Source organism: Xyrauchen texanus, chromosome 42 (genome assembly GCF_025860055.1).
Source record: "Xyrauchen texanus isolate HMW12.3.18 chromosome 42, RBS_HiC_50CHRs, whole genome shotgun sequence".
In the NCBI taxonomy this organism is placed as follows: domain Eukaryota; kingdom Metazoa; phylum Chordata; class Actinopteri; order Cypriniformes; family Catostomidae; genus Xyrauchen; species Xyrauchen texanus.
Window position 1 is genome coordinate 12,572,632 of NC_068317.1, and position 14,665 is coordinate 12,587,296.

General features: G+C 38.3%; 1 protein-coding gene across 1 annotated transcript in view; it reads right to left on the minus strand.

Moving 5' to 3' along the window:
• The window catches only part of LOC127635276 (TGF-beta receptor type-1-like), a 91,364-nt gene extending 83,718 nt beyond the window's left edge, over positions 1 to 7,646 (minus strand). The window contains exon 1 of the mRNA XM_052115184.1: positions 6,707 to 7,646. Coding sequence (XP_051971144.1) covers positions 6,707 to 6,785 — 79 coding nt within the window. The 5' untranslated portion in view covers positions 6,786 to 7,646. The remainder of the gene's footprint in view (positions 1 to 6,706) is intronic.
• Positions 7,647 to 14,665: the final 7,019 nt, after the last annotated feature.

Consider the following 14,665-nt stretch of genomic DNA (forward strand, 5'->3'; position numbering starts at 1 on the left):
TTACACAAGTTTCAGGGGACATCTTCAATGTGGGCTGTCAACGAGCAACACACTGTGGGCGTATTGTTCCAAAGAATGTGTTAGCCAGAGACAGATATTCTAGGACAAACTAAAACACGGCACTCAAAAACTGACTTTTCAGGTCTATGGCATTCTTCAACCTGACGCGCTAATAAGCCTTCAGAGACAAAAGGGCAGTAAACTGTCAAAGAGTATGTTCTCTTCAATGCTTAAACACTAACTTTTTCGCCACTCTCACTGCCTAATTGCTGATGTGTCAGAGCACATTATGGACTGTTCTTTATAAATACGCGGCGCTCTAGGCAGCCACTGAGTCACACAGGGATCATAAAACTGCCCCTCTCTTTGCCGATTGGAGAGGCGCATTCTCCATTTGAGGTAACAAGCTCCAAGAGGAAAGAGACGAAAGCTATAAAACCAGCAAAGCTCCCTTTCAAATCAGCCAGTAAAACAAATGACTGGAATAGAGGGCAGGACATGGATTCCAGCTCTTCGTTGGCACAATAGGGCACCACATGCCAATGTCTTCAGTATCCAAAGATGAACAAGTTGTCAGGGTAGGGCTGATTCTTTACCACATTGAACATGTTATCTTTAGCACTTATGGATCCATTTGGTGTTTACAGGAATTAAAAATTCTATCATTTACTCACATGTGTCGTTCAAAAGCTCCATTTCTTTCAGCTGACTTTCTTTCTTCCATGCAATACAAAAGAAGATGTTTCATGCACTATATTCAAAGTCTTCTGAAGCCATATGATAGCCTACTTGGTGTGAAGAACAGACTGAAATTCAAACATTTGCTGAACTTTTTTTCCCATTACCCAGAGATCTCAAAACTCATTCCTGTCCAACAGGTCCTGAAATTTGCCGGATGATTGCGTGTATTGGACACCATTTTAATAATTCCCTCAAGTCCCACGTTCATAACGCGGGAAATTCCTGCACACATTTATTCACATTAACAAGTACAGTAGTTGAGAATTTGTAAACAAAACCACACAGATGTACAAATCAAATCAATAATTGTGTCTTTCTTTATAAAATATTAGTATCAGTGTGAGTAATTAGTGCTTCTGAATCTCTCTCTCTCTCTCTCTCTCTCTCTCATGGCTGCCACGATTATGCAATCGTGAAAATTGACGATTGCAGCGTTCAATTTAAGCCTGCTCCTGTTGCGTTAATGGTTTCAATTTACAACGTGTTCTACCAGCGGTTGAGTATTCTAACCAATCACTAACATGTCCGTTGAGCTATGAAATGGCTTCTATGAAAAGAAGCTGCAGAACAAGAGCGAAAAGCACTTTGTAATTATTTTGGATTCATTGCATGTTGCACCGCTCGCTTTAAACGTAGATGTTAAATACACTGAAAATTATTATGCTGATTAGACAGCTTTGTTTTTAATGAGAGCACTCGTGACAGTGCAAAACATTGGAGCGTCACTGAGCTTGCGTCGAAATGCAGATCTCAAACAGTGTAAACCTGCAGTGAGTGACAGCAGTCGTTGTAATGGGACATTTTGTCACGTTGCTCGATTTCTGTGTACAATTTATTGAAAATGTAATAACAGTTTTGTTTTGTCATGTTAATAAGTAGGACAATGTGAATTTGATTTGTACAAAATAGCAATAAAATAATTCAGCTTAACTCTTCTAAGTGTGTTTTGGAGGTGTAGCCAACATAAAGAAAATGACATGAATAGCATATTTCAGGAATCACCGTCATTGCTATCGTGTATGCTCTATTAAGACCTATTTGCCACGCAGCTGGTATTGGTAGATTTCACATTTTCACGAATCGCACAAACTCTGATAGATAAATGTTTTTAATTTCCAAAGTACAACCACTGAGGCCAAAAATGATCTAACGATGATCTTACATGAACAGGATCACCATTGAAGATCTAACAGGATGAATGGTCCCCTGTCTAGCCACCAAAGGGCTTACTGAATGCAGTAACTTGGTCGATTTAAATCAGCTGTTAATAAGTTTGAATATTGAATATGCCATATTATTTACTGTACATGGACTAATAATTTAAGCAGTAATTTAGCAATAATTTAATTTATTCTATACCATAGATATCAATTTACAATAATTTTTATTTGCCTTACCTTAACAAACATTATTACAATATAAAATACAATACAATATAATGCTTAAAAGATGCTTAAAAGAAATTGGAGTGCAGCGCATATCCACCGTTGAAATTTGCTACTCTGAAGAACCACACGGTTGGTTACTTTGTGACGTCACGGTAATTAAACTTTTTAATCAACATCAATAATCGCGATTACATTATCAAGAGTAATAATCAACAATTATGAATTTTGTTATAATCGTGCAGCCCTAACTTATGTATAAATCTGTTGATTTTACATGATGTTGTACCACGTCTCTGCAAGTGAGCGTTGTGATTAAACTATCGCTCCTGTTTTAAAACAACAAAGCTGACCACAGTAAATAGTGCAAGCATGCATGGCTTTGGAACAGTATAGTTTTGCTTCATCGCTACACGCGGCTCATATTACAGCACCTTTGACAAGAAACGCAGAAATAGCAAAAATGCTTTGTGTAAAATGTTACGAAGGTGAAGAGAAATGCTTAAAACAGACAACATCATCATTCTTATAACACCTCAACAGAAGAATGAGTCTGTGAATGCATTTGGGTGAACCATTCCATAAACGGTTACGTATGCATCTTTTTTTATACAGAATATTTTATTATGTTGACAGTGCAAGCTCGAAAAACTTTTGATTTATATCCTTTGACAATGCCATTAATCATGCCACAATCTTCTATTGCATCCAAACCACAAATCCCACAGTCTGAATGTAGAAAACACTGAAGTGATACACGATCTCCACAACAGGTACAACTAGCCCAAGCACTGAGCTGGATCGAATATTTGAAAATTGAGAGTGCTGTGGTATGAGAAGAAAGTCTCAACAAGGCTTCGGTTTCTTCCCAAAAAAAAAAAAAGGTTTTTAAACAGTCAGAGTTGACTTTAGGGTAAATGAGTTGAGACACTCTGATGGGGCGGCTTACTTTTGTCTACCTGAGGGCACTTAATCCAAATTGTTTCAGTAAATACAGACAACAAATGGATTGCATGGAAGCAACTCTTAGCGTTATTTTTGTAGGGTGTCAGTGGCGCAATGGTTTAATGAAAAGCCAGCAATCACCTAAGAGCTTTGCGCTTGCACTGTCAATTTGAGTCAAGCTATTCAGCTAAAAGGAGAAACAAATGTTGTCACATTATTAAAGTGTGAGTACTGCCATATTCAACTCAAAGAGAGACAGACTGAAAAGAGCTACTTAAAATAAATTTGTCAGAGTGCCCATAACTGTAAACCATTACTGTTAAATGCAAGTTTTAAAACTCTTACGTTTATGAGTTTTTTCGATCTTGAAGTCCAACATAAAAGAGAAAGTCTCAAAAAGCTCTTCATACCAAAGCCTCTGTAAGCATTTCATTTAATTCGCCCCACCAACTATACTTTAAAAATCATCACAACAAAATACGCAGTTCTGCAGAAAGCAAGGCAGTCTGAATGCATCACTACCTCTGAATTCAATCACAGCTGGCACAGATGCTACTTCTCAAATTAGTTGTGGTTCTTTAAGCCAGGACAACAGGCAGTTTGGGGTCACACAAATACTTTGGATTCCTCTGTCCCAAAGGCAACATTACTATATTGAACATGTATCAAATGTTCATTCTAAAGAGGTGCCTCCAAGGGCTTTTGGTTTAAATTGCGCTCCCTAGAGTGTATCTGGATATGCCTGTATTATAAAGACACAATAAACCAAGGTAGCCCTGATCACATCTTAGAAATGCATCTGCCTATCTAGTATACAAACAATGCATTATTTGAGGTGCTCAAGTGTTGTTTTATCCGATAATACGTTTAAAATTGTATATTAGTGGGATTACAATGGTGGTCCATCATGGAACCGCATATTAAATGCCTTGTAATTCGAGACATCAATATGTTTTAAAAAAATTATGTAGCCATTGCATTGATTAACTGTCTCATGCCTGATGATATCCACTTTGCCAAAAGGCAGAGGGTATTTTTTCCACTCTTTAACTATAGCCTCAACACTTATATGTTTGTGCTTAAACAGCTTCATAGTTAGGATCCGTAACACTAATCCGAATCCTTCAATAAACCAAAGAATATTTGGATGTTCCCATATAGCCAGCACTAGATTTTTAATACTACAGTGTTGTCCACAATCAAATAGTGCTGTATTAGTTTAAACCAGTCAAATAACCAAAGCACAAAGGACTTTCGTGATTCAAATATGAAATGTCATTGAAGCAACCATTACTGATAAGGTGACACAATGCATGTCACTTGGCAATAAATGCATATGACAATGACTGCACTCTCTCCCTGCCTGCTAGACAAAGCAGAAGAGCTGTTCAACTAAATATGACTGAAGTTATTTCTAACTCAAACTTCCATATGACAAAAGAGATTAAGACATTAAAGAACAAAGACCAAGTGCATATTCAGGAATGATGTCTAGTCTACATCCCTCAAAACCTAGCTAGCTGCCTACTTAGGCAGCATTTCTAGGTATCTTTATGGGTATAGGTGCGTTCGAGCATACCTGCCCTTACAAAAATGTATTGTGGTGGTAAAACACTGCCAGTGCTCCAGATCGCACACGTACATCTACGAGCTGTTTCATTTGGAAAATAACTGCATTCTAATTAACATCTGCTAAACATATTTAAAAGAGCAGATTTACAAACATTCTAAATCAAACATCTCAAAGACATCTGCTGAATGTCTTGTTAACATCGGAGAGGAAATGTTGATGGTTTTAGACGGTAATACCATGGTACTTTGACATAAATGTCGTTATATTCATGTACCATGGTAGTTACATGGCAATTGAAGTAAAACAATAGTACTACAATGCAAAAAAGTATATGTAGCTTTATAAGTGTATGATGTCGAAAGATGCTGTCTAAACAGGCAGCTCACTAGGTTTCAAGACAAATTCCACAATATTAATCCACAAAATTGAGTCTATGTACACAGTTGAACTCACTCTGTCACTAACATGTTTGCATAACTATTACTAAAGAGTCTCAGATTTATCGATTTCGCCCTATCATGTTTCAACGAATTTTACACGATGAATAATCTACCTGAAAAATATCCCAAAGTCCTGTGTAACTAATATACATTAAGATTCACTGGGTAGCTGTATCTAATCCCAAAAATGTTATTGTTTGTATCAGTGGCGCCTGCAGCTGTACAGCTGTACACACTGTGCCTACCATGAGTGATGTGATCTGACCTGAGAATCATTTAACATTTACTCTGAAAATATTTCACCAATCATGAAATGTGTCCCGTATTTCTGTTGGCTGTTTAAAAGAACTAGCAATGCCCAATTTGCGAATTAATAATTATTTTGAGGTGGTCCTTTTCAGTGAATCGTGATTCAGTACAATTCATTCAGAGCGCTCTCTTACTGAATCACTTAAAACGGTTTCTCACAGTAAAACAGTATCGGGATATTTACGAATACAGCGCTGGATACAGTGGAAATTTACCCCGGACCCCCCTAAATATAAGGTTGTATTGGGCAGATTTCTGTGCGTGCCATCAGATGAAATCCTGCAGGCGCCCATGGTTTGTATATTATTTTAGCTTTTCAAAGAGGAACTGAGTGTAGCAAGTTAGCCAAACAGCTAACAGCTATTCTATCGTATACAGACGTCAAAAGCGATAACAATACACACTTTAAACGTTGTTAAATAGAAAAATATATCTAATGTTTAACCGAATACATACAAAGTCGTACTTTAGGACAAATTCAGACTATTTTAAACTTCTGAAATACTACCAGCAGTTGAAACGCAGATTTAAACAGTAATGTGGATGGTTAGCAGCATTGAGCTAGCTAAGGTAAATAACGGTGTATTGTTTAATTGTTTTACTCATTTCATTTAAGCCTATGAAAGCAAAACGTTAATGCATTAATAAAATAAGAATTAAACAAGGAGTTGTTAACGTTTGGTTGTTTCAAGATTATAAAAACAAATTACAAAAGTTTCCGACTTGTGTCTCAAGGAACTGTGACATTCATTTATGATATATGTAAGCCGCAACACTTAAAATATACATAATTTATTAAAGAAAATATGTAATATGTCAAAATGAGTTTCCACTGAAAATACAGCGCCTCTAGGCAGGGATGAGAAGAGTGTGTCCTGCGAAAGGCATGATCTTAAACACAATCATCCTTCAGTCAGAAACAACTCAATCAAACACACAACTCAGACATGAATCATCAGAACACATTTGCATGTGAATTTTGTCAGTCTAATCTTACGTCAATTATAAACCTAATCAGGACTTATAGCTCTTTCTCTGCCTTTCTACTCGGTCCAGTTTTTTTTCCTCGACATGTTGAATGAAACCATAAACCTTCAGCTGACAGCATGTTATTTATCTCTCTTTCTCATCTTTTTCTTTCTTTCTCTCTATTTCGATCTGACCTGCGCCATCTTTGCAGAAAGACTCTCTTTGGGCTGCAGTTGCTTGAAAACAAAGAGCAACCCTCAGACGGCCCCACAACACAAACATTCACCCCACGGATGGAGTGAAAAATGCATGCATGCATAAATCAGAGACCGCACTGGCTATACCTTCTATGTGTTGGACCCGGGCTCCAAAGAACAGGGCTAAAAACACGAGACGACACGGTATTGCATCCATCATCATCATTATCCTCGCGCTCACAGTTATTTTGCTAGACTCAAGTTGTTAAGGCAGACTGAGCTGCCGGAGGAGTAAAAAAAAATAGCGAGAGAGAAAATGGAAGAGGAAAAACCCGTTGATCATTGGCTGGGACGGACCAACACCGCTCCCCGCCCAGACGCCGTCTGGACCTCAGCTGGACTGTGTTATTGCATAATAACAAATTCCATGTTCTCTTTTTGTCTGATTTGTTAAGGCGATGACCTCTCCTGCTTGCACGAAAATAATATTGTATAATATTGCATCTGTCTGGTCTCTTGAGCATGGCTTTTTCTTGATGAAACTGTAATACATTTCAGAGTGAAAGTAAAGTGCAGGACATTTCATTTTACTACTTTAATTTGAATAAGCATTGAACAGTGTTGGGTGAAATCTGATTACATTCTACAAAGTAATCAAATTACTTTCTAGTTCGAAAAAAGTGCTGATACAATATTATTTTATTTTAAATTTTTAGTCCATTACATATTTACGTATATTTCTTCTTAAATAATATTATTTATGTACAATGCATTTAAAAAAAATAAAAATAATTATGCATACACATTATACATTCTCGTATGTCTGTTTGTGTTCCTGTGACAGCTGAAAGGACAACGAGAATGTACAATGAGGAAATATTTACATTATTTTGAATTGAGTGGAAAAACCAAACATTTTCTATGAAAATTAATATAGAAATTAAAGTAGTATCAAAATAGTATCCTATTTTTATTACTTTTTCCCTTTAAGTAATTAATAAATTAATCTGAATACAAGTTTATGGAAGTAGTTTGTAGTTGATTGCTATTTTTTTAGTTATTTACACAACACTGGCAATGAATTGTATCAAGCCAATAATTGATTAATTTATGTTCATTCTACCATGTTTTTTGGACATTGTATCATGGTAATAGTATGTATGTATGTATGTAATTACATGTGCCATGGTTATTTCCAAACAGAAATATGACATATTGCAATATATATAAAATGCATAATAGGAAATAAACTATATGTTTAAATATGGCTTTCACTGATATAAAAAGTCATATACTTGTTCATAAATGGAACTTAATATATTCCAAAATACTACAAAAAGTTTAAGTTTTTATACAGTATATGCAACATATTTTCTCAAATCCTAATAGAATTTGAATATGTACGTTTATGCTCAAACATATTTGTGTATATGTGTAGGCCTATTGTCTTCATACATGGCCATCTATCAGATTTCTGGGTTCCATGATATTCTATAGGGCCTTTCCCACTGGCAGTACTAAAGCCCGTTTTAGGTCTAGTGCTTTTTGTTGCTTTAGCACCTAAGAAACTATAGTTCCTCAAAGTCGTTTTAGGGGACATTGTGACTAGAAGGAGGGTGTGTCTACGCAGTGATGCTGCATGGCCAGCTCTGAATCAGCTGATCAGCAAGAGTGCAGCGGGAGAGCTGCATGTGTGTGTGTTTGTTTATCTTTGTTTTAAGTTGAGTTTTGATATTAAACTTTATGTTGACTGTCTGGTCGGTTCCCTTCTCCTCCTTGACCATCCTTTACCTGTTACAACTGGTTACGATGCACTGTTGCGGAGTCCTCGCCACTGCCATTCACCAGGGGAGCAGCTGCGTCTGCCTGTTGCTGGCAGCTGAGAGCTGGAGGAACCGCTGCTGTCTGCTGAAGAAGGGGAGAAGCGGGTCCATCCACCAGGGGATGGAGGTCTCGCTGCCATCCGCCAGAGGGCAGAGGAGCGGTTGAGGACCATGTGACAGCGCGTCTGGGAGCTAGACAAGTTCTTCTCTCTCTCACCTCTCTCTCTCTCTATTTCTCTGTGTGTGTCTCTGCTCGCCATTTCCCTCTCCCCTCATCTCTCCCCCAGGTTCACAGGAGGCGGGGTGGACCGCCAGCTGACAGAACAGCCAGAAGGGCAGCGTCTCCCCTCAAGAGGTGTGGGGCAGTAAGTCAGTCTGGTGGTGCCCAGGCCTGAATTGGGTGGGGGAGGAGCCGTTCTGTCAGCTGGTGGTCCAACCCGCCTCCTATGAACCTGGGAGAGAGACAATGGGAGGTGTGTGGAGAGGGAAAGGGTGAGCAGAGGCACATAGAGGGAGAGAGATAGAGAGAGAGAGAGAGAGAGAGAGAGAGAGAGAAGAAATTGCTCACCAGCTCCCAGATGCATTGTTGCCTGGTCCTCAACTGCTCCTCTGCCCTCTGGCAGTTGGCAGCTCACTCCTCCCCTGGCGGACGCAGCGAGTCCTCCGGCCCCTGGCGAACGGAACCGCTCCTCCCCTTCCTCCAGCTCTCAATGGCCGGCAGTGACCACTCCTTCCCCAGGCAGACTGCTCACCTTGCGGATGACTGTGAATCCCTCCTCCCTACCAGGTTTTGACACCACAGTAACAGTATAAGGATGGGCAAGGAGGTGATGGGAACCGGCTTAACAGTCAACATAAACTTAACTGATATAAATTAACTTAAAACAACATAAAATATAAGGACACACAGACACTCATGCAGCACGACAGCATGCCATGCCTAGGTCCTCGTCATAGACATTTTTAGCTCCTACTCCGTGGTAGATACGTTTGGGGCGTATAGGGACTGTGGGAGGTGCTGCAGCCTGTTATTGGACAAAAACCTGCATTGAGAAAGGAGATGAGCTCCGTAGGCACCATTAGATAACAACTAGCTGCTAGTCTGTTACTCAGTGGATTGAGCAAAATTGACTATTCCCTTAACAAAAATAACATACAACGAACAAAGTATCCAAAGGGAATCACCCATTTCACGTGTGTGTGTGTATGTGTGTGTCTTTGTCAGGAGACACTATTTGAGATCCCTTACGATTAGGTACACTTGACATTGCATCTGTATTATGTGATTATACAGAAAATAAAGTGATTTCTGGATTACTACATTTAATTTTTCCTGGGATGACAGATAAAATATTAACCCAGAATGGGTAATTTAACTTTATTTTACACTTAACCATCATTAAATCTAGTTTACATGAGGGAAGTATTGCGTGCCTGTTATTGCATGGTTAACTTGCATCAAAACGTATTTTTTAAGTCAATAATTGATAATTTCAGTACAGTAATGTACGCTGATTCATAAAAGCCTTTATTGTAAAAGATTGTATTGATACATAGGTTTATAGTGCATTTTCAACATGTTGTCAACTGAGTTCAGCGTGTGCTCCATGGTTAAAGCACTCTTTCGCCACCTTGTCTCTCCTCTCACTCTGGCTGCAGCACAGAGCATCGCACAGATGTTTCATGCGCCCAGTTTAAACTGTAACCTGAAGACACAAGCTGTGTCCGAAAACTGGAAAATTCTGTCTTCGGAGGCTGTATAAGGATGGAAGAAGTTAGGAAAAAATAAGATGCTTTTAAACTGTTCAGATAGTTCTATTCATCCCAAAACACTGTTGTGTAACCCTTTAACTGATAGGGCAGCTGCCTACATTTTCTGATGCAAACACAGTTCGTATAAAAGAGCCCTAAACAAACAAACGTGTAACTCTGATTTTTTGTTGTTGATGCTATTGAAATGCTCGTGCAAATAACATCCGAAATATTGGTCAATAATAGAAAACGTCACTACGGTGGTTCCTTTTGTTAATTCGAATTCAACATGGGAAAACTCAACTCGGGTGTTCCATTCCTCGTAAGAGTTCTCATTTAGAAAGCCACTGAGGGAAAAGTACCAGGACTGTAGGTAGGAAAGGGCCTTATGAAGAACCTTAGAGGCCATGATAATACCATGATACATGAATTTGTGGTAATCATTAATTGTCAAGGTATACAAGTACCAAGGTATTACCATAGTATTACACAGTAGCATTAAGGCCCGGGTAACTTTGTCTTTGTCTATTCTAAGCAATGTTCTGAAATGTATTCTGCATCTGGAAATAAAAAAGCTAGGAAAAAAATTAAGAGTTAAGATTATTCTTTATATAAGATTTATTATAATTAATTTGCATTTCAGTTTATTATATTCCTTTCGCTTATCTTTATTTAACTTATTGTTATTGCTGTGATTTTTTTAATTATATATTTATTTTAAAAAAAGTTAAGTATTTTTTTCCCCTTGGCTGTTGGTGTTTTGTACCAGTATGTGATTTGTTCAATAAAAACGAAACAAAAAACAGAGAAAATGTCAGGTATCAGGTATCAGAAGACTCAAAAGCAGAGGTAAGTGAAAAAATTTATAAATGGCCCCAATACAGCAGACCGCCAGGTGGAACCTCCAGGTGGTTGCTGGAAATGGTCAAACTCACCAGGGCAGTAGTTTTGGAAACCTTGGTGAGTGACTGGCCATGAAGGGAACTGAGAGATCTTGTATGGGAAGGTTCCAATTGGTCACCAGATCTGCATCAAGGAAGTTGTTCTCAGCCCCAGAGTTGATGAGGACTGAACACTGGTGAGAAGCATCTCCCCACCACAGGATGGCATGGAGAAGAGTACGAGCACCAGGGGAAACCTTACTAATGGCGAGCTTTGGCTTTTACCAGGCAGGTCTTTGAAACCTGTATAGGCATACAACTTTGATCATCATGTGCTGTGAGGCGGGTTCTACCCACCTGCATGGGCTCGGGATCAGCAAATGGATTAGAAGACGGAGAGGATTCTGAAGGGGATGATGTTCTCCTGGGTGGATAAGTCAAACAATGACGACAACAATGAGACAGTTGATGGTCCACTCTGATCGCTATCTCCACCAAATCATCGAAGCGGGTGGGAAGATTATGACTGAACATTTCATCCTTAACATCCTCCACGAGCCCATGTCAAAACATGTCCACCTGAGCTGCCGTATTCCAGTTGGTAGCCACCACCAGGGTGCGAAACCTGATGGAGAATCGCCCACTGACAACTCCCCTTGATGAAGAGCTGCAAGATGGCACGCTGCTTCCCTGCCATCCACTGGCCAATCAAAGACCATGAGCATCTCAGCTGAAAACTCCTCATAGGGAGTGACGAAAGGAGCCTTCACCTCCTACACTGTGATTGCCCACTGGCGAGCCCACCCATCCAGCAAGGTGATGACATAAGCGACTTTAGTACTCTCCGAAGCAAAGGTTCTCAGAAGACAAGAGAAAATAGAGCAGATCACTCTGTGATTCTGACAGACAGTCCCTGCATACTGTGCTGATTATGCAATTTGCATCACGCATTCTGTGCACGGAGCAATCAGCAAAGCGGACACCCGACATATACATTGGCCTTTAGTCTACACGTATAATAAAAATTATGGAATAAAGAGTTTCTGGTCAGCAACATCAAAATCTAATTTACTCTGATAACAACATGCTTATAATTAAATGTTTATTAGACACACTTTAGTCTAGTAGGTGGACTGTGAGAAGCAAAGACAATTTGCAAATCAACAGGCATTTTTTATAGAAAGCAGATAGACTAGAAGAACTTTGTTAAACATTTATTATATTGCCTTTTAATAAGAATAACACAAAGAAAGACCATCACTGCTGTAAATAATGGTGTTTGTGCAGGCTTGACTGGGCGTGGTCCTCCTTGTGTCTCCTCAGCCGTCCTCTCTGCATTCATCCGAGATGACAAAAAATCTGACCTCTTCAAACCATCCACCCTCCCCAAACCCATCAACAGCAACAGAGATTAATGATCGCCTATTGTTTAATCGCCATATAGGCCGTGTTGATCTTGTATACAGGGTTTGCTTACTAAGAAGCCCATCCCCCTTCTCCTCACTTACTAAGATTACTTACTTACTGATGCCTAAAAATCATGGCAGTGTCTTTTGCAACTGAGATGTTTATCCAACTGCCATGTGCACTGTCACAAAAACCAAAAAATAAATAAAACAAGGTAAACATTCGTAGTCGAGACAGGCTAGAGAAAGTTGTGGATGGCTTTTGTCATACGCCATGTCTATTTTGAGTGGGTGTGATGATGGGGTCTAAATAATACCCCCCACCATCATGCTGTGACCTGCCATCTGGACATGAGCCATGGTGGTGTGTCATCTTTATGGTGCCTCTGATGTGGACTAGGAGGAATGCTGCATGTTCGAACCTGATAGCACGATTGTGTCATATTAGTGGACTACATGTCACAGTTTGTACAAAAAAACATGTCTGTGGCCAAGTTAATGTGCACACAAAATAATCTAGAAGTTGCATTTAATTTAATTTTATTATTAGGACAGGCGGACAGTCAATTGAAAGTACCAAACACAAATTCCACTAGTATTTAGGAAAATATATTTACTTACTGAATATGATTTAGATTTTTTTTTTTAGTACTCTCAAGTACATTTTTATAGCAGTGAAAACCATACATGGACAAACATATGAAATATTGTTTTACATAAATTGCCATATATCAGATTTCTGTATGGGAATTCAATTTCAATTCAGGACCAAACACTCAGCACATAACTCAAAATCGATTTAAAGTGGAAAAAGAAAGACAGAGAGAGAGAGAGAGAGAGAAAAAAAAGCAGTTTACAAATAGCACAAGAGAATAACTTTTTGTACTTGTGCCTTTGTAGCAATATAAAAAATCCTGGGTATTTTGGGATTTATGTAGTCAACACATTCTAATTTAAATGCATTTAAAAACGTTTTGCAGTGTTACACATACAGTATTATAGGTAGCAATGGAACATGTCATAGACTTCAATATGAATCTTATGCATTAAGCATAAATAGTGGTTTGAATCAGATATCAGTTAACTTGTGTTAACCTGTTTTTGGTAAGAGATGGGTGTGGTATTTGACCTTAAAACATACTTTAAATAGCTTGTTTAATAGTACACCTAATTTAGTGCCCAAAACTCAGAAACAGCCATTAATTTACGCTGCACAGTAGTGTTTTTCTTAAAAAAAAAAAAAGTTTCTATGGCTATTAAGCAGTAATGGGGCTAACCATAAGTAGGGCAAACAAAAATGTGTTAACTTAAGGGAATCTTTTGGTCCGCTGAGTAATGCTTCAACGAAGTACGTTCAAAAAAGATATAGAGTATTTTGGGACTAATTAGGCAAATAAAAGAGGTACATTGTATTAAATTGAGAATTGCAGTGGTGTGATTAAGTAGAGATAGCTGTCTTAAAGCAAAACTTGGGGGATTTTGGGAAAGAGGAAGCTTTAATATATATCTTATAATTCAAATATTGATCTTTCCCTGCTTTGATGAAAGGTCATGTCAAGTGAAGCCTTTAAATGCTGGTGATCATCTGCAGAGATCAAGAGATTTTCATAGACAAAACATTGCAAAATCAGTGTGAAATTGATTTGTATATTTTCAAAAGAAAATGTTAGCTTGTCCAATGTATGGCTGTTTTTTTTTATTTTTATTTTTTATGTTTAAGCCTTAGTTTTTTACCTTTACCTTTTTGTCTGCCAGGCAAAATAAGTCAGATCAATTAGAAAAGTACTAGCACATCTTTCACAAAAAACCACATGTTTTGTAATATTATCAATGTCCATATAGCACATACAATGTGGAACAAGTTATGCTACAAAGATACTTTCAGCAATCCCCATCCTGAACCTTTAGTATGCACTATATTAGTTATATTGATGTTAGCCTTAGCAAGCACCACTTGACCTGTGCAAGGCCAAAGTGCAAACCTTCATTTTTCTCATGTTTCTTTTTTCTTATCTTATACTGGTCTGATTTCAGACTTTTCTTTTGTAAAAATAAATAAATAAAAAAGCTTGCTCTAAGGCCCATTCTTTCAAGATAAATGTTTGTTGCTTCAGAACAGTGAAAATCATTGGCATCTTCCTGATTTGGCCATCCTCAAGATAAGCTCTTACCAAATGTTGATAACATCACTCCTGTAACATGATGTAAGTCCAAAGTCCTATTTTGTTTGACTTATCTTGAGAT